This window comes from Argentina silus, assembly GCF_951799395.1.
Source record: "Argentina silus genome assembly, chromosome: 9".
NCBI lineage: Eukaryota > Metazoa > Chordata > Actinopteri > Argentiniformes > Argentinidae > Argentina > Argentina silus.
Genome location: NC_139663.1, coordinates 19,885,481 through 19,905,922, shown reverse-complemented (window position 1 = coordinate 19,905,922; position 20,442 = coordinate 19,885,481). Strand labels below are relative to the sequence as shown.

Below are 20,442 nucleotides of genomic sequence, written 5' to 3'. Positions count from 1 at the left end.
GCACGCTCTCGTCCTTGTGGGAAACCCAGACCAAGGTCAACCAGACCAAGACCCATCCACTGTCCTCATCTATGAGGTAAGATCTCTCACTAGCAGAGAATTATGACACTCTCCAGTCTTATACACTCTATATGCTTGATTTAGGTGAAAAAAATAAATACTATTTTACTATGTTTCAGTCACAGAAAAAACATAAGGCTTGTAGAACAAAACATAAGGCTTCTGTTATATTTAATGTTTCTCTGTGTTAACTGAAGTGATAACAGTTCAGGAACATTTCTTGATGTCTCCTCTCCTCTCGTTCTCAGACGGACACATGCAGAATGCTGATGAGCTCTGAGAGGATTTTCCAGTTCCAGACTTCATGGTCTCATGTCACTGGGTCCAAGGTACCGTAGAACAACCTTCAACAACCAATCTAATAACTCTGGGCCCTTGTAACATCTTCGAGCATGGTTGTTCTACTGTATACAGTATGACCATTCAATTTGCTCTGTGTTGGTGAATATTCTCATGTCAGGTCTCCATGTAGCTTTATCACTGACCTCCTCTAGGATCACACTTACTACACATGTCCTTGTTTCCATTCTCACTCCCCAGAAGGTGGAGACTAAGATGCACCGTGTGTGTGGTGGGAGGGGCTGATAGCCGACTGTGGTGGGCGATGTCTGTGGAGAGGTCAAGGCTAACGCCAGAGGTAGGAACAAAGATGATTTACTCTAGTTGGGATAACCAAGTCTCATCAGAAAGTTCTGGTAGAAGTGGCAAACATACATACATAGTTAGACATCCCAGATCTGTCCTGTAACCCACCTCTCTCAATGAATCCACTCTTCTGTTTGTTTCTGAAGGGTTACCCATACACTAGCACAACGGTGGTATCTGTTACTGGCATTCAGGTGAGATTTCAACCTCTTGAGATGAGAAGGAAGCTGAGTTTTAGCTCTTGCAGCAGATTCAGTATGGGAGTATGAGTCCGTGTGACATTCTGTTTCTGTCTTGGCTGTTTTAGCTCCTGGGCGGTCAGGTGAGGCAGGTCTCACCAGTGTCATAAGGTCTCACCTGTGTCATAAGACATCGGTCAGCATACCGTTCCCGCATTACTGGGTAATTATTACATGTACTGTACAGTATGTTTCACTGTAGATACCCAAGTGTGTTTCAATCTTACTGGTATATTTTACTATCCTATATTCTGTAAGGTGCTTTATGTTGCTCATTGTAAGTCGAAGACCTTCGACCTATGTCTTCAACATAGTGTATGGTGAAGCTAACGTAGCATCACCAGCGGGATACAGCCCAGTCTGAGAGGAGTGTGTGTTTGTATGTTTTTAACAGCAAACTGATGTGTCAATCGCCACGGCCACGCTATTTATGGACCCTGAAGAGGCTGACTCAGGGACAGAGTCAGACAGCGAGTCATACACTGACTCTGAGAGCGAGTTTGACTCTGAGAGCGAGTCTGACTCTGAGAGTGTGCCAGGGTCTGAGGCTGAGTCTGACACCCAGAGCTTCCCTGATGTAGCCACATTATATCTTTTACACACACAAATTAAACACACACACACACACACACACACACACAGTCAGTTAATTACATTAACCATTTCATCACATGTTTAATTATATTTAGAGTTTAAGTGAAAGTTGTCTCATGTTCCAGATGGATCACATCACCTTCACAGTTGAGAGGATTGAGGTCCCCTACCTGAAGTGAGTACACTCTCTGTCCTCTTCCAAAGACTGCTCATAACTCACTATACTTGTATTGTTATGTGCCTGGTTTAAAAAAGACTATAAGAATAAAATATACTATGTATTAAATATTTTGTATGATGCTCTCTGTTCACGTACACTATCAGTCCTCACAAGCAATCAGGGGTGACCTCACAGATGAGTACGACCTTCTCACAGCTACTACTTTGCCAGTCAAAATCTCCTCGACTTCCTCCTCAAACTGGCAGCCCTGAGGGAGGCATTTTCTGTGTGTACTTATAATCACTATTTCCGCACAGATTCATCTATGTGCAGTACTCTAACCTCCAGCTTGGTGCATTCTCTTATCTCTACTGATGTATTGCTCAAGGCTTCTGTGGACATCAGAACAGTTCAACATGGTGTCTTGTTCCATTTGTCTCCACATTGACTCTCCTGAGCAACGAAGGCATTAAGGGCTGGGGAACAATAGTCTGTTAAGGGGGGGGAAGAAGGTGCGAAAAAGGGGAAGAAGGGGGAAGAAGAAAAGGGGGAAAAACAGAGAGAAAAAAGGGAGAAAACGAAGGAAAAGAAAGAGAGAGAGAGAAATTGAGGCTTCTTTTCCATTATCTGCTAGTTTATTTGTCAGTATGTATTCTAAATGATTAAAGAAAAAGAAAAAATGTGGCCTTTTCCGTTTTTGAACGGGGGGAAGAGTGGATCCGAAGGTCACCGGTTCGAATCCCACCAGCGCCAGAAAACAGGCAAAGTCACCCGCCCACAAAATGGCGCAATCTGTGCATTTAGCTGGAATGACTGAACTCATGGCTTGAAGGTCCGCGCACCTTCCACCAGTTGGATGGTGGTCAGGTGTTTGTTGCGACTGAAAGTCGGCCGAAATTTCAAGGGGGATCTGAGGTTGATGGCAGTTTGCTTGGAGAAAACCTTCGCCCAACGTGGGGCTCGAACCCACGACCCTGAGATTAAGAGTCTCATGCTCTACCGACTGAGCTAGCCGGGCCACTTGGTATTGTCCAAAGCCTCCTTGAGACCGAGGATTATTGGAATCATTTCCAACAAAGTTATATGACTCGGCCATTCAAATTCATGGGCTTCTGTGGCGCAATCGGTTAGCGCGCGGTACTTATACAACAGTATGTAGCAGAGCAATGCCGAGGTTGTGAGTTCGAGCCTCACCAGAAGCAAAACTTTTCCGTAAACTGCCACATTTTGAGAAAATGACCCTCTCACGGGCCTTGACAGATTATTCATACTGTCTTCTGATTACTAAAAGTTTATCCCAGAAAGTTATTGTACTTCATGCTATTTAAGTCTTACTGTTTCATAACAATGTATGCAGCATCCTGCATATTTATATTCCAACAAAATAGCTTGCAGTATGAACGTTGAGTCACGGCCATGGACTGTTTACATTGTCGGCGTACCTCACACGTAAGGCATTGAGTTGATCCTCACTGGTATTAACAAGGGCAAGAACCAATTGGTGACCTTCTGTTTGACTTTGGCCGACAATGCAAAGCACGCAAAAGATCAAACCATGCGTCTGTCATAAAGCAGGCACTGCTGGGATTTGAACCCAGGGTCTCCTGTTTACAAGACAGGCGCTTTCACCAGCTAAGCCACAGCGCCCACAGACCATGAGCAATGCATTTAAAAAACAATGGAAAGGCCAGTTGGATGGTGGTCAGGTGTTTGTTGGTGACCTTCTGTTTGACTTTGGCCGACAATGCGAAGAGAACAAACCATGCGTCCATCATGAAGTAGGCAAGTAGAGGCGCTGGATTGGGATAGGCCTACTTCTTCATGTAAAAATAATCAGTGTTCTTTGCACCATTGCAAGCTACAGTGTGAAAATGACTGATTAGTGGAAGTTAAATAAATAAATAATAATAATAATGTATGTAGGCCTGATGGTAATCACTTGTCTCAGGTCTGATGCCAGATGCAATCAGTTGAATAGTCAGCTAATAACCACAATGAAAAAAAATCATTTGCAGAGAATCTTTATTAATGCCTACATAAATTACACATTTCACTTTGTTTTTGAATGCTGATAATCATTGAGCATTTTCATATATTTTATTCATATGCATCACATTTTCCCCCCCTCTTTAATGAACGTGGCTTGTCGCAGCATATGACGCTGAAGTAGGTAGGACGTCCCAATCACCACTACTCCTCAGCCATTTTCTCTTCCAATCGTCTCCTCGCTTAAACAACAAAACCACTGGATTACAGGGTAAAATTCTGCTTCAAGTTGAGCAGAAGGGATATTTTGGCATCTCTGTATGCATGAGTTGGCTAACCTCACTGTGTTGTACGTACCAATTAACCACACACTTGACCTTGCAATTAAACCAGGCTGAATTCATATCTAACTTCAAAGGAAATTACAGACCAAGAACAGACTACAAGGGCTTGATGTGATTCAGTGTGTGTGTGTGTGTGTGTGTGTGTGTGTGTGTGTGTGTGTGTGTGTGTGTGTGTGTGTGTGTGTGTGTGTGTGTGTGTGTGTGTGTGTGTGTGTGTGTGTGTGTGTTCCTGCGAGTGTTGTCCTTTTTATCACTTTATGTCTGAGTAGGGTTACTCCTTCCTTTTATCCTCTTTCCTTCATGGCCTGAGATGTTCCACTGCTTTATTTACGTACTACTATGTCCTTTTCTTTCCTTATCTTTCTGTCTGCCCCTTTTTTGCTTTTCAAAGCTATTCAAACTTTATTAAAGTGAAGTAGATTTTTGGACATCTCTCTTGATGTATGTTCCATGGGCTGAGTATCTCTACTGTGGGTCACCAAAGCTGTCTACTCCTGTTTGAAGTGCCACCGCCTGTTTACAAGCTCTAATAAATTATAATTCCTTTCAGGCCTTTATCTGCCTATCTCATGTTCTCATCTTTCATGGTACGTCCCTTCATTGCTTTTGGTATTCTCATACCCATCTCTCCCATTCACTGTGTAGCTATAGATATCTTTCATTTATTTTTTTTATTTTTTTATTTTTGTCTTCCTCTCCTTCTTTCTTAAACACTTTCCTTTTTCCTTTCATCATTGCTTTCAGCTAGTGCTCTCCCTGCCCCTTCCTCTCCATTATTGGTCTCCCCATCTCCCTCAGCCTCTCAAACTAACCCCCCTCTCTCACTCTCTTCATCTCTCTCTTTCTTTATCTCTCACAGCCTTGAACTTCCGCCTCTCTGTGTTTTCTCCTTCTCTACCCCGCATGGCCTCCTCTACCCCGCATGGCCTCCTCCCACCCGCATGGCCTCCTCTCTGCCCATCTGTCTTTTTCTCTTCACCTCCTTCTCTCTAACTATCTGTCTCAGCCTTTCCCTATAACTTTCTCTCTGCATTGCTCTCTCTCTCTCGCTGTCTCTCACAACGGCTTCTCTCTCTTCATCTCTCCCGGCCTCTGTCTATTACCTTCAGCATTTCGCTCTCTCTCTCTCTACCCCCCCAAACCCACTTCAAAGTCTCTGCTCCTCTCTCTGCTGGGTGAGGGTCCTGCAGGCCAGGAGGAAGGCGGCGGAGGTGAGGAACTCAGAGCCACAGGAGAGCCAGGCCAGTGTCAGGGACCAGCCGAACAGGATGTGCACCCCCTCTAGGGTCTTCTGGTCCGACATGCACAGGGCCAACCTGAAGACCATCGCAGAGTAGGCCATGTACACGCTCAGCCCCGTCAGAGAAGTCAGCGCTGGTGGGGGGAGGGGGGAAGAGACATTGGTCATCAATTTCTGGTTGTCTTTCTGGGTGATTTTCTGGTGACTGTTGCTTTGGCAACAGTAAACACATGTTTTGCGTGCCAATAAAGGCTGTTAAATACAAATGAGAAAGGGGGAGGGAGGGAGAAATTCAGAAGAGGGACGGAGAAGAGGAGAACGAGAGTTTGCTGGGCTTTCAAACTATGCCTTTTCTGGATGCAAAAAAAGGTGTAAAACTAATTGTTTTTGTTTTACTACCAAAAAAGTATCTGTGCACTGAAAACCATTGTTTTATAAGCTCATATTCCGACAAATCATAATTGTTGACTCGACCCCCTCGTCCCACTCGTCCCTCCCTTTCTCATCTGAAAGTAGTGGTTTGGAAGTGCATTGCGATTTCCTGAAGTAAAGCTGACGTCACCTCACACTTAATTCAACAAAACGTCTCTTATTTGTTCAAGACCTGTCCAGATTTACAAGGTAAGGTTGCTTGTTAGTTTGAATGATACATTCAGATGCCAGGGTTAGGTTGCTAGGTTCTCTACATTAGCTAGATTACGCTACATTAACTTAATCTATCGTGCAAGGCCACGCCCCTGGATTCCTGGCATAAGTGGCCATAGAAAAATTAAGTGCACACAAAAACTGCTATTTAAAATACTAAATTATGAAAAAAACTTTTTGGGGAGGAAAGTGCATTGCACAGATACTTGAATGCATTTATATTTACTGAGACATAACATGGCAAAACAGTTTCAACAAAAGGCAGCACTGGCAACACATGTGTGTAGTCTGAAGGTTAATTTATGCTTTGTCGATCTACACTGCTGACAAGAAATGACGCAGAGGGGTGTCACACACCTCTTGAACTGACGCCGTTTTTGTCGATTGACACGTATTAAAAAGCATGAATTAACCTTAAAGAGGCAGATCACATTAAATTGCATCCTCACCAGGGCAGAGAGACAGATAGATGCAGTATATACAGTAGATAGTAGATTATACAGTAGATAGTAGATTATACAGTAGATTATCTCAAACCCTTTTACAGTGTTTTTATCAGTCAGGGTGAGGCCACCTGAGACCACATGTGTTTGAAGCCGAGATACAAATACTTCTGGATGTGCGTCATACACACTTTAACTCCCCATTACAGATGCAGCGGGGAAAGAGGATCTAATGGTTTCCAAGGCGACTGTTCATTCACTGCATGGGTCAGAGTTTAATTAATAAATGGGAGGAAATGTGCTCCTGTCTCAAACAAGCTCTCAACATGACAACAGGATTAGAGCTCGGACAGGGATCTGATTAAGTCTGATGTGCCGGCCTCATTGACAGTTATGTATGCTGCTGTGGAACTCCTTGAAGGGGCTGAGGAGAACTGCACTGTTCTACTGAACTACCGGTGAAGAGAATAATGGTATTAATCCACGTTATATAGGAGCTGCATGTGCAGACCCAGGGCGTGACAATACTGAAGTGCATGGGGAAACACGGAACTTAGGACCAACAGAATCAATTGAAACACATTTTGTCCCTGATTTGGCCCTTGTTGTTTAATTTGAATTGTTTCTTTAAAGGTATGGTTCACTATTTTGACACTTACATTAGTTTTAAGATATATCTGCAATGTTGACAATTGACCCAGATGGATTTTAAGTGTTTTTATACCTTTGGTATTCAGTGTCCAGCATCCACGATCACTCAACTAGGAGATATAATGAAAGTAAACAGGGCAAGTAGCTTCTAGCTCTGTTAAGCACCAAAACTGTTTTCTACATTCCAAAGCTACTCGTGTAGCAACTGGTGGTGTAACGGTACATGTTGAACCGTTGTGTACGGGGACTGATTTTCTGATGTGAAGGCACTACATTTCTGCGGATGCTGAAAATCTTTAAAAAATCAAGAATCGTTCCACAATTTATAAGACAGGTAGCTCAGGTAGGCGAAGCGGCGTCGCACAAGATTGAGGACACCCAACGTAAGACAATGCCACACTGTGAAACGTATGAATTTGCCCAGGCTTCATTGAAAAAAATAATTAAATAAATTAAAAACCACTATAGTCCAATACAGTATAGTGGTTGAGAATAGGGGGTTCCTAATAATAGAAGGTGCTTGAGAAAGTGCTTGAGTTGAGCCACGCAATAAATAAACTTCCCTCTCACATTTCAGCAAACAGGTAGTAGGCTACCCAGTCTAACTGTATATAAGCAAGCCTAAGTTGTCCATGAATTGAAATAAATAAAGTTAAATAAAGGTGAATAAAGGTGAAATAACTGACCTATCTGGTTCAATGAAGGTGAAATAACAACTGACCTATCTGGTTAAATAAAGGTGAAATAACAACTGACCTATCTGGTTAAATGAAGGTGAAATAACAACTGACCTATCTGGTTAAATAAAGGTCTCCAGGGAGTGACGCCATGAGGCACAATGGACAGCTCCCACTCTGAGCTCTCTCTCTCTCTCTCTCTCTCTCTCTCTCTCTCTCTCTCTCTCTCTCTCTCTCTCTCTCTCAGTGAATAGGATTAGGGTGCTTTCATCCCAGTAGGAGCAGGACTTTGGTCATCATTAATAGCTGATAGGCTGTGTAAGGTCTTGAGCTCAGTGTATAAGACGTGTAGGTTGCTTACATCCCAGTAGTAGCAGGAGTCCAGTCATCAGCAGTGGCAGGTAGGCCCGCGCCAGCAGACCAATGAAGCCAAGCATCCCCCCGACTATCATGATGATCACACTGAGAGGGAGCAGCACGATGAATGTCCCATGCATGTCTGAGAAAGAGAGAGAGAAGGAGATTATCCATTGTATTATCCATTAAAAAATCAGAGTCAGCAGAGTAATGACGGCCCAGATCTGGCCCACATCTGTTTTCTACTGGCATCCGGATGTGGCCCAGATACAACTTTGTTCCCAGGGACCATTCCTGAGCCTTATCTTTGCCATAAAAAGGCCGGACCATGGCAAGCATGTGGATTTGGCCCAGGTCCCAACCACAGTAACTACAGAAACATATCAGGGCCACATTTCTCATACCAGAGCTGGCCCACAGCAAATTGCCAACTCTCTCACCCAGTTCCTTAACGTAGGATATAGCCCCATCGTATTATTCACTATGAGCAATGTGAACATTTATGGGGCTGAACTGTGGGCTATTTATAGCCTGCCTTAATATTATGTTAAACTAGCTAGTTGTTTGTTGTTTAACTCTGGCCCACTATGGTGGAGACATAGGTAATGCCATGACTATGTCCATGTTGCTCATGTACAGGGCAGCCAGTTGTTGTTGATGACCACTGGCCAGGATTAATTAATAGCCAATTTAACTGACTAGCTGGCACTGAACTTGGACAGAAGCAGGCTAGCTAAGTAAGAACAATAAGGTAATGTTAGCTGGTATGGCTTGCTCTGTATCTTGTCTTGGCTAGCTGACAGTAGCAATAGAGGATGTCAGACACAGCCATGTTGAGAGCAAAGCAATCAGAGAGCACTGTGTCAGAGAGACCCGGTCATCAGCCACACTACATAGCCGTTGGTGGGAAGACCCAGAATGATGTTGATGGCAAAATAGGTGATGAGGAATGGGTTCAATATCTCTCCGACCGGAGGACTAGAGCAGTTTGCAATGGATTTCAGGGCAGTTTGTCTCACAAGTTTCTTGTGGGCATTAGAAAATGAGACAGAAAAAAAAAGGAAAATCAGGAGCTATTTCGGTACTTTACACCTTTACACTTTATATTACAGCATGGAAAATTAACACAGCAATAAGCTACCCAATTGGTCTGTTACACAGGCCTACATGAATGGTTTATGGATGACTCCATCCAGTTAATGTAAATGTACATTTCCTCTTATCAACACATTATGACGTTGGCATTAGTAATTATAAGCTGTCCAGTAGGTAATATAATGTAATCGATTGTGGGTGCGGAATGAATGGAGGCAACACCTTCAAAACCTTTATATCAGACTTGTTGTTGGAGTTGGATGGACTTGGCTCTTCTATTGGACTGAATAATATTTCCAATGATATTCACCACAATATTTAATAAACAACACAACCTCCATTACTCCCTCAGGATCATACATTTACCATTTGTTGTGATCTTAAATATTAAATGTGGTACTCCAAAAAAGTGTTAAAGCTATCAGTTAAATAGCTTAAACCGTCAGATAAGAATATGGATTAAATTAAATCTGTATTTCCACTTAGTGTTTTTTAGCTTTATCTCCGGAAGATGTTATGATGGCTCTTTTTATTTAATGCACCTTTATTGCGCAATATTCCAGGCGTCTTAAGATTTAGTTTTTTGTTTTATTTGTTTTGTTACAGTATGAGTAAGACATTAAGACATGAATAACTGTAAGACATGAATAACTGTAAGACATGAATAACTGTTAGACATTAATAACTGTAAGACATTAATAACTGTTAGACATTCATAACTGGAAGGTCAATTTCAAATCACCATGATGAGGGTAAAGCTATGGTGAGCTTATGTTAAAAACAGACATTTATGAAAAGTCAGGGAAGGAGGGGAACATGGTTTTCACAATGAGATATTTTATTATGTGGATCTCCCGTCCTTGTCCTTGGTAGTCAAAGTGCCTGCTGGTTTTTGTTATTTCATTCCAGAAACGGAGACAGTAAAACTGCGCAGGATAGAAGATTCATGTGTTAGCGAGTGGTCACAGTTAGCCACGTTACCTGTACTAGCACACATCTCGAATATCAAACACAAATTTGATCATTTGTAAAGTTCAACAATCTAGCGAAGATAGCTGTATTTACGGTATCCTCTAAACTTAAGCTTTCTATCAAGCTTGCTCTGTTTGTCTCCAGATATTTTCGTTGTCATAGTATTCTCTGATTGTTGTGCAATCACTTTACCAACGTATAGAAAGCCCAAGTGTGTGTAAGGTCAGCCCTGCCTGGTGTCTTACATCTCGAATATCAAATACAAACTACATTAACACTATGTGTGTGTGTGTGTGTGTGTGTGTGTGTGTGTGTGTGTGTGTGTGTGTGTGTGTGTGTGTGTGTGTGTGTGTGTGTGTGTGTGAAATCTCAAACAATGTTCAACTCAACGCCGCCTGCCAGCATTAGAGAAATACAGAGTTAGTTATTGTTTAAGCAGCGCTGAACGTTTCTTTCTCTCCAGTCAACATTCACTTCACCAGTGCTTTCAACAGGGATGTTACTATGACAACAAATGGTTTGGTTAGGCACCCAGTGAGACGCTGCAGAAGCTGCACACCCCTCGAAGAGCTATGGGAATGCATGGGTAGACATTCATGACTTAACAGTAAATCACTCTCACATTGATGACATTACAAACAAAAAAACCTGACACATGAACAATAGCGGTGGCCAACATTGAGAGACACAGTCGCAAGTTTAAAAGATGTCCCGTTATCAAGGCGATCAGACGATGAACGTTGTTTTAATGTGCACATTTGGAACATAGCTCACCCCTAAAAAAAAATTGAATCAACGGGTTGAAGAGGACAAAACAAGCAGACACTCTGTGGCTCCAGGGGACTTTAAAAGTTTGCTACCTCAAAAGGCACATTTATGGTGTCACCTGAAATCAAATTCAGTGTGCTCAGCTGCTTGGGGAGCGTCTATTTCTGGGTTTTGATATTGTAGCGAACGGCGGGGTAGAGTAGCTTGCCTTAAGCGGGTATCGAACTCGCAACCTTCCGCTTACAAACCGGCCGCGCTAGCCACAACACCAAGAGAGTTAACTCACTTGGCGGAGCTGCTAACGGGCCTTACACAGGGTCGTTACAATATTGTGCAATAATCTGAATTATGATGAGTAATAGTAATGGATAAATACTGTAGTGACTCTCTACATTACATGAAGCTAGCTCGATACGAACGCATATTAGCTAAATTACACCCGAGAAATCCATTAAATACACATGGACTCAAAAATCTGATTATTGTGCAATACCAAAATCCGGGGTCAAAAATGACACCCAGAGTCTGATTTTAGCTGACAACGGAAAATCAACTAGAGACTGTCTGGGTCCAGCTTTAACAGAACTAATTAAGTAAGTGTTGGGGTACGTGTGTCAAAGTTGTAGTGGCAATGTTACCCCTAGGGGGGGGTTTCAGCATGTGGAATATGCTCAGGTGAAGGTGAGAAGCGACACTCTCTCCATTTAAACATCCTAGATTTATCATTACAATATAAAACATGATGTGACCTTCATCAGACAGACAGACTTTCAATGGGGAGATTGTAACATCTTTCAGAACGTGCAGGTGTTACAATCTCTCCCTTGAAAGTCTGTCTGTCTGATGACGTTTACGTTACGTTTTCACAGTATGTTAGGACGGTTAGGGTTAGGGTAAGAACCAATCGGTGATCTTCTGTTTGACTTTGGCCGACAATGAGAAGCACGCAAGAGAAAAGCCCATGCATCTGTCATAAAACAGGCACTGCTGGGATTCGAACCCAGGGTCTCCTATTTACAAGACAGGCGCTTTCACCAGCTAAGCCACAGCGCCTACAGAAAGTGGTCAAAGCATTTAAAAACAATGTTTTCCATTACAGCACCGCAGATTGAACTTGAAGAGATTCCAAGGCTTCCTTCCCTTCAGAGAGACCATGCACAATCAAATCGCACTATTCTGTGCATTTAGCTGGAAAGACTGAACTCATGGCTTGAAGGCCCGCACACGTTCCACCAGTAACTGAAAGTTGGCTGAATTTTCAAGGGGGATGTGAGGTTGATAGCAGTTTGCAGAGTCACGTTTGCTTGGAGAAAACCTTCGCCCAACGTGGGGCTCGAACCCACGACCCTGAGATTAAGAGTCTCATGCTCTACCGACTGAGCTAGCCGGGCGATTTGGTAATGAAGAGAGCCTCCTTGAGACCAGGGATTATTGGAATAATTTCCAACAAAGTTATATGACGAGGCCTTTCAAATCCATAGGCTTCTGTGGCGCAATCAGTTAGTGTGCGGTACTTATACAACAGTATGTAGCAGCGCTACTAATATTTCAGCCTCATAATGGCTTCCCTGACTTCCATTGATGTGTCTTTCATCCTCATGTTCACAGACACCAATAGCAGACACAAAGAATTAATATTAGACATTGAGAGCTCTCTTGCACAAATGAAGTGACAGAACACATCTAATGAATCTGAAACACCTGTCAAGATGAAGAATTGGGATAAGAACACTGAAGAAAGATAAAGGACTAGACGTTAAGAATAAAGACATGCATTTATTCCCCAGTACAACTTCAGACGGTTATAGATGGACATGATAAAGCGGACTCTACACAAGTGGTCACATGACCAACTAACACAAGTTATCATTACGTTATATCTAACTCCAAAATATATTTTATGGTTAATAAACATTGATAATGATTTGCTCATCCCTATGTGACAGACACTCCATCACATCGGATCCTAGATTCCATTAAGAATACGCAATATGAGTTTATGCTCGTTCCAATCCCTGAAGCCAATGACTCAAAGCCAATGACTCACCATTCACAATGGATTAGATCAGACGATCCCTGTCTTTGTCTCAGCCACATTTAAATCACATGGCTGGTGCCACCAAATCTGTCTACAGAGCAACAACTAGGTATCCCCCTCCCTTAAATGTTTTGGTTCATTTAATTACACATTTAGGGCAATCACTTTACCCAGCTTAAGACGCGTGAGTTAAAGAGGAAGAGTTGGAGTGGGTGCTGATACAGATAACTGTGGTGTGGCGTATGTCTTTGACATGAGAATGAGATGCAGTTGAGCTGACAGAGAAAATACTTGTGATTGCATCTCAGCCCACTCAGGAGTGTTCTCCTTTGTGGAACATGCTCACTGATTCTAATGGATAACGTCGCAGATCTATACAATTCACAACACGTCACACCGAAACCCATTCCTCTTAGAATTGAACAGTGAAAATTATGCTTAAAATCTGTATCAACTGACATAAAACTTAAATTCAGGGTTTTTAAGCATATTAGTGGTACAAAACACCACACAGCGACTTTGTTTTGTGTGACTATATATAAGTATCTATCACAACACCTGTGAACCACTCTTTACGAGCTCAGTGCGAGAGGGGCAATGAGGTGAGGCGTCACCCTCTTCTCCATCAGAGAACCTCAGTTACATTTGTAAACTTTAGATCTCTTTCAGTCAACTCGGTTCACCCCTTACTATGCGGCCCTGCAAAATGCCCCGATTGTCTGGTCTGAACTGAAATCTGTAAGGATACAAGAATGTACCCCTTCTACATCATGCAGTCTCCAAACCAGCTCCAAGGACGGAATGCACCCTTGAACGCCAGGACGCATCCAGGACGCTGCCAGCCCGGAGGTGGAGTGTGTCTGGATCCCCCCAAGGAGCCACAACACAAATTACTTTAACTGGTTATTCCCGTTATTAGCTTTTTCAGGCTCCAGTGTGTGTGTGTGTGTGTGTGTGTGTGTGTGTGTGTGTGTGTGTATCTGTTGTGCTGTTTTAATATCACCTGTGTACTCTAGGTATATAGGAAAACTGACAACAGCAATTTCTTTTTGAGAATATCTGCTATGAGGGAGAGCGAATGTGTCCACACATACAGTATATTCCCGTAAGCCTCAGCAAGGCTGTGCAATCAGTCTTTCCTCTGTGGCTCAGTTGTGTCTCCCGGCAATTGGCCCATTACAGGAGTCCCAGTCTAGCTCTCCATCTAACGGGTATCTTTTAGCCTGAAGGGCACCTCCCTAAGAGGACTCTCTAGGCTAGTGTCAATTAGATTCACTCCGCTGTTAACAATCTACATCCCATAGTCTCCCCTGCTTCCTCTCTCCACACTATGCAAACATAAATAACCCACTAAGACTTGCATAGCATGAAAAGCCCCTATAGTTAACGACAGCTCTAATCTAAAATGAGTGCCAGTTGTTGTGGTTGCGGACAATTAGTTTATCAGTAAGGACAATTGACCCAAAGGAGATAATATTAGAGGCTAGAATAACCATTCAGTTCCTATAATGCGCTATGAATCTAATATTTTACTATTAGCAAGGAGGGTAAATATCTTAAGTGACTAATATACTTAATACAATTTTATAGATGCTTTAAGTGCAGGTTAGATCTTTATTTGGGCTTAAAGCATTACAGCATAGCAGAATATATCTAAAGGGTTACAGACAGCATTATAGCATTAATAAAAATTATAGCAATATAAAAATTTAGCAAAAAATAAAATCCTACCACTTTCCCTACTCTGTCTGTCCTACTGAAATGATTGTTTTAGGAGAGGACCCAATAGTGTCAGCGGCAGCGCCTCCGTCAAACGGAATCAGCCCCTCTATCAGCCCCGGCAGTGTCGATGGAATGGGTTCGTGCCCTCGGCCGAGAAACACGACTCTCGCTTCCCCTTCCAAGTGAAGAAAGGTTTTCTTCCCCGAGCAATGTCTTAGTCACAACCACCGCCTCAAACAGTTAAGGGCATGCCTAGTACTGAGAGAAAAACAACGGCTGAGATTTCAGAGTATGTCGGGGGAGCTCCTTCCTTAACAGCCGCCAGGCTGTTCAAGACCCAGTACAGGTGTCTTTGTGGGATCCACGGCCGGAGTTGGTCGGAGTGACCTTTGGCGATGTGCTACCCCACGACACGACTTGAACAGAACGGACTCCTCGGGTCTCAGCGCGCTCCCTCCGGTGGTTCGGGATCTTCTGGTTTTAACGCTCCGCAGCAGAGGTTTTAACGCTCCTTAGCGGGGATTGATCTCCGTCGATTGTGCTCCGAACAGCACCTTATATACTCTGTTCCGACCCCAACTCCTCCTATGGCCTCCTCTGGACGTAACAACATCCCATGCGGTCATGGTGATTTGCGGTTTTGCACTGGGATTGTAGGTACTTTCCATGCGGGGTTCTCCCTTGGACTGGTCTGAGGTCGATTGAGGACACCATGCTCACTTCATAGTGCTCACTTCAAGTGGGGCTCCTGAGTTCGATTGAGGACACCATGCTCACCGTGACTCAGCTAAGTTGCTAAGCTAAGTTGCTTTAAGGAAGTGCCCTGTCCCTCGACTCTTGGTCATACAACATTATCAAAACAACAAATAAAACCAAACTTCTTAACACCACACTTTAATCATTCTTAACATACAATTATTTAATCAACAATTATTAGTAGATCCTTTTGTGTATGCTTCACATTCTTCACTCCGTATGTTCCACATACTTTAAAATCAGATCATCGGCTAGGCTACATGGAGCCAGACGTGGAACTATCAGGTCATGGTCAGATATAATTGAAACTTAGAATTGTGTACTGTAACTATCTAAATATGATTTATGTATTGTCTTAATATGTCAATGTACAATGTGTATTGCCCATTGATCACACTGATAAAAAAAGTATTGTAACGACCCTGTGTAAGGCCCGTTAGCAGCTCCGCCAAGTGAGTTAACTCTCTTGGTGTTGTGGCTAGCGCGGCCGGTTTGTAAGCGGAAGGTTGCGAGTTCGATACCCGCTTAAGGCAAGCTGCTCTGCCCCGCCGTTCGCTACAGTATAGTTCTTATGAATGTGTCACCTTTGGGTGCTGTCATCAAGGGTTGGTCCAATAAGTAAATAATACCTTTTCATAACTCCTGAGCCTGAGCCTGTGTGTGTGTGTGTGTGTGTGTGTGTGTGTGTGTGTGTGTGTGTGTGTGTGTGTGTGTGTGTGTGTGTGTGTGTGCGCTGCTTGGGTAGAAAACCCCTCTAATTCCCCTGAGGCAGCTGTGGAGCAGCAGAGCTCTACCACGGAGAGCAAAGGCATCAGGCTATAACCCCACAGTCACACACAGTCTGTGGCTAGTTAAGAGGTCTATATCTGTATCACCTCTGTGGTGTGGCCCTGCATGCCTCTCAACACTTGCTTTGTGATTGGCTACAACACATGACTCTGAGCTCCATATAAGGCACAGCTCTGGGGTTCAACAGGTGTGGAAACTCCGGCTTTTGTGCTGCAAATGCAACCAAGTTTCTGAGGCTGTGTCACCTCACAGCCTCTTGGTAGAGTCATGGCACCCCTGCACTTCTTCCAGATAATGCACCACTTCTCCCAGAAAATTGTTGCAATTACAAATGCTTTGGTTATTCAGATGTTATTCAGATGTTAATTTGTATTTAAAGTCCTAATAATTTCGTCTCATCTCGTCGTTTTAGTCAACCAGAATTACTTTTTTTTTTGTTTAGTTTGTTTAGTTATTGTTTTGTCTGGGTCTATTTAGTCAGTTATGGTCTCGTAGGTGTTTGACAAATATTTGTGTTATTATTTTCGTTGACGAAATTAACACTGCTATGCCTCCCTCCCCAGACAAAAGCTTCTGCTGCTTATGTGTTAATTCCACACATTTTGCCAAACAAGACCTGCAATTGTGCTATACGCTTCCAAACCATTTGCTGTTTCTTCTGCTCTAAAAATGTCCTTGAACCAGGCTGGGGGTGTTGGTGACAGTGAGTCTTCAATCAGTAAATCAATACAAAAGCACGGTGTGTGACAAGATGATAAATTATTTTTATTAAGAGGTGTTGTCTGTGGTTCAATCGCTATACCTCATTATCAACAAAGTGGCTGTATATTTCTTCCTTATTAAATTATATTAAATGTGTGTTATATCAATCATATAAGATATAAATCATTTGACATGTTCAACAGAAATCAGATCCCACTTTTTTTATGATTCCATAAGATGTTTTAAATTCAATCAATCAAACAGAACTCAGATCATTTGAGATAAATCACTTTTTTCACCAATCCATCTACAATCCATGTTACACACAACATCCATCCAAGTATGACCATTTGCTGCATCTCAGGCTGTGAAGGTACCACAGGCATGATTTGCATATTGGCAGAGCCAAGTGGAAAAAACGTGTGTCTCTCAGTGGAACGACTCCTCGGATTTGCCTACTTGACTTTGGAGAGCCATATGTCCCTCCCTGCTTGGCCGATCCGAACAAATAAAGTGTCTGTAGGTGCCTCTACAACGTCACGGCAACGGCAAGTCACTAGGTCAAAGGGTTCACTCGGTCGCTCCAGACACTCAACACTAGGAGCGCCGATTGTCTTCAGATCCCTGCAGTTAAAGTACGATATATCCTAGAAAATCAGGAAACTAGTTTTACGAAGAGAAGGGTTGTCAAATGTGATTACAAAAAACCTGAAGCCTCTAGCTGCTTGCGTTCGGCCTCAGGATCCGTGGTTGCCTGTCACTCGCCTAGCATTTCAAACTTCTCTCACCTGGGAAGTTGGCTGCTAGGGTTAAATGCTTGTGACACCCCATTTTAAACGCTGGGCCACTTGCAACGTGCCTGGGGAGACTTACAAAAATCTACAAAGTTGAATGACAGAGAGGAAAAAGCACAGTAGATGGGACAGCATCATCTCAGTCACTCTACAAAATTGGTCTGTCGCCAAGTGTTCAAGTGATACAGCAAAGAAAGTGGCTGGAAATGTGTTTATTTGGTTTTACTACAAAGCAATGAGTTTAGTGCAAATCCAGCATATGCAATGCAGTTTCCGCACCATCCCTCTGTAAAGAATAGTGGTAGCTGCATCATGTCATGGGTATGTTTGTCACCAGCAGGGACTGGGGAGTTTGTCAGGATCAAGAGACAATTATGAAATATTATGAAATGAAATGAAATTATGAAATGAGTTGGTAGTGACATCCTAATCTATACAGTGTGTAATTGATTCCTATTCAAACCAGAGACCCTATAAAAACAGAAGATATTCATTCCGAAAACTATTATCCTTGCACTCAGATGGACTCAATTCAACTTGTTTAATGACTTGTGGAAGACATTTTTGCATTTGAGCAAATTTTAAGAGTGTCATAGCAAAGAGTCAGAATAATTATGTAAATGAGATATTTCTGTATTTCAATTTTAATACATTTGCAAACATTTCTAAAAACTTGTTTTCGCTTTCTCATTATAGGGTATTGTGTATGGATTGATGGTAAAAAAAAAAATATATATACATTTGATCAATTTTGATTTGTCCCCTGATCAGTGCATATTGGATACATCCACTTTCAAATACTAACAGTACTACTAACATAGTGAACCATTCCCAATCCAATAGCATTTCATTTCACAAATGAACTGTACAGTGCACTTAAAACACAAAAGGAAAAAATGGCAAGAGTCATTAGCAATACTCATATGGACACACATTGAGATATCAAGCCTGGCTCATCACAAGTGATAAGCTAATCGCTGGAGGAGGATCAATCGCTTACATCAGTGTAACAGATGATTATTATGCTTCCATTGTCATGTTATTGGTTGGACAGAATATTGGGACTAGTCAGCAGGAGCATCAGCAGGAGGGTGATTCTTATTGGTAAAGAGGCAATTCATATTCTCAAAGGTTCCCACCTCAGTGCAGATGTGGTTCTGAGGGTGTGGGTCAGATATACTGCATTGAATTGACCAACACACAGTGCTGTGTACAGTATTTGTATTACTGTACTACAAAAATATTTTTAAGACATGATAATGATTAGACAACATTGATGATGATGATGATGATGATGATGATGATGATGATGATGATGACAATGACAGCAGTAAAAGCAAAACTGACAACTGTTTAACTGTGCTTACGTAAAAGTTGATTCTCAGAATCTGTGTAGTTCTTTCCACTTCCAAACGGGTTGACCAACGATGTGCAGTTCCTTTGAACTGTAGAGGATGACATGTCCCAAGAATCACTTGTCTACATAATCCTTAAAGAAATGAAATGCTGCCATATACTGTACCAGTAAAAGTAGGTTAAATAATTTATCTATTCATTCAATAAACTGATTTGTTTATTATTCATTAAAGCTTGATTAACCAGGATTGTCCTCCTAGCAACAATTTAATTTTAAAACTGCTTTTCAGGAAATTCTGGGATCAAAACATCCAAAAATGACCACATCACAGCATATCATGTCTTAAAGCAGACTTACAGTTGCAGGTCCTCCATAGTCCTGTGTGAGAGCTCAGAGATAAAGTAGAGTTGTGTTCCAACATGGAGACATCAATGATGTACCAGTGGTCAGTCCCGATGGCCACCACCAGAAAGACAAAGCTGATAACTCCGAACACACCCACGAACACAGACAAGGTGCTGAAAGCCAGTCTCATCCTGCAGAGTAACACAGAACTTCAACCAGAGAAAGGCAGAGGGAGACGGGGGACAAAGGGAGAGGGGGAAATAGAGAGAAGATTGAAAAATATGAAGAAGGGAGAAATGGAATAGAAGAAGAGAGACTCACATCAGTGAGAGAGAGGCAGAGAGAGAAAGTGTGTATCACAGCAATAAAGAGCGCAGAGAAACAGTGAGCAAGCAGAGGAGGGAGTGGGAAGAGAGAAAGACTGAGACAAAAAGAAGGGGAGTTGGGTGAGAGAGGGAGGGAGCGAGGTTGTTGTGTCGCGGGGTGCGTTGGTGAAGTCCTGTACCATTGATCAGCAGGGAGACTGTCCTACCAGGCAGAGCCAGGAGGGAGCAGTGTGGCACAGTGTTTCAGATGAGACGCACCTGATATACAGAGTAGAGATTCCATGATTTGTAGACAGTGTTGAATTGAGGTCATGAATCCACACCTTCAAGAAGAATCATGTTTTTGCATTGAATTTGGAGTAGGCATGCTTGTCATTTTAACATGTAGATCGGGGTGGATAGAAAATCAATGCACAGTACGGAATGGAGGTTATAAGTAAGTGGGATAAACGCCTGGCTCAGGGCAGTGCTATGCACTATATCTATCAAATCATATCCAAAATTACAGTACTATTCCAATTTATGCAAATTGAGGTGACATTTAATATTTCCTCTGAAAATTCTTAAAGGTGCACTTAAGCGATATGAAATGAAATGGCAGGACTCCTGGCAGAGATAATTACAATTCACTCGCCGGCCTCTTTATTCATGCAGCTATCACCTTGCATGCTCATGTGCCTATTTGGATGCTGAGGGATACTGAGTCACAGAGGCTTTAACCTAAAAACCCAAGCAGC

At 42.5% G+C, this 20,442-nt stretch overlaps 1 protein-coding gene across 1 annotated transcript; it reads right to left on the bottom strand.

Moving 5' to 3' along the window:
* Nucleotides 1–5,175: 5,175 nt before the first annotated feature.
* tmem114 (transmembrane protein 114) lies at nt 5,176–19,569 on the bottom strand (the record flags this gene model as incomplete). The annotated part of the gene is made up of 3 exons (XM_083677402.1): nt 5,176–5,402; nt 8,046–8,183; nt 19,392–19,569. The coding sequence occupies 3 exons, from the start codon at nt 19,567–19,569 to the stop codon at nt 5,176–5,178; spliced, it is 543 nt and encodes a 180-aa protein (XP_083533528.1).
* Nucleotides 19,570–20,442: the final 873 nt, after the last annotated feature.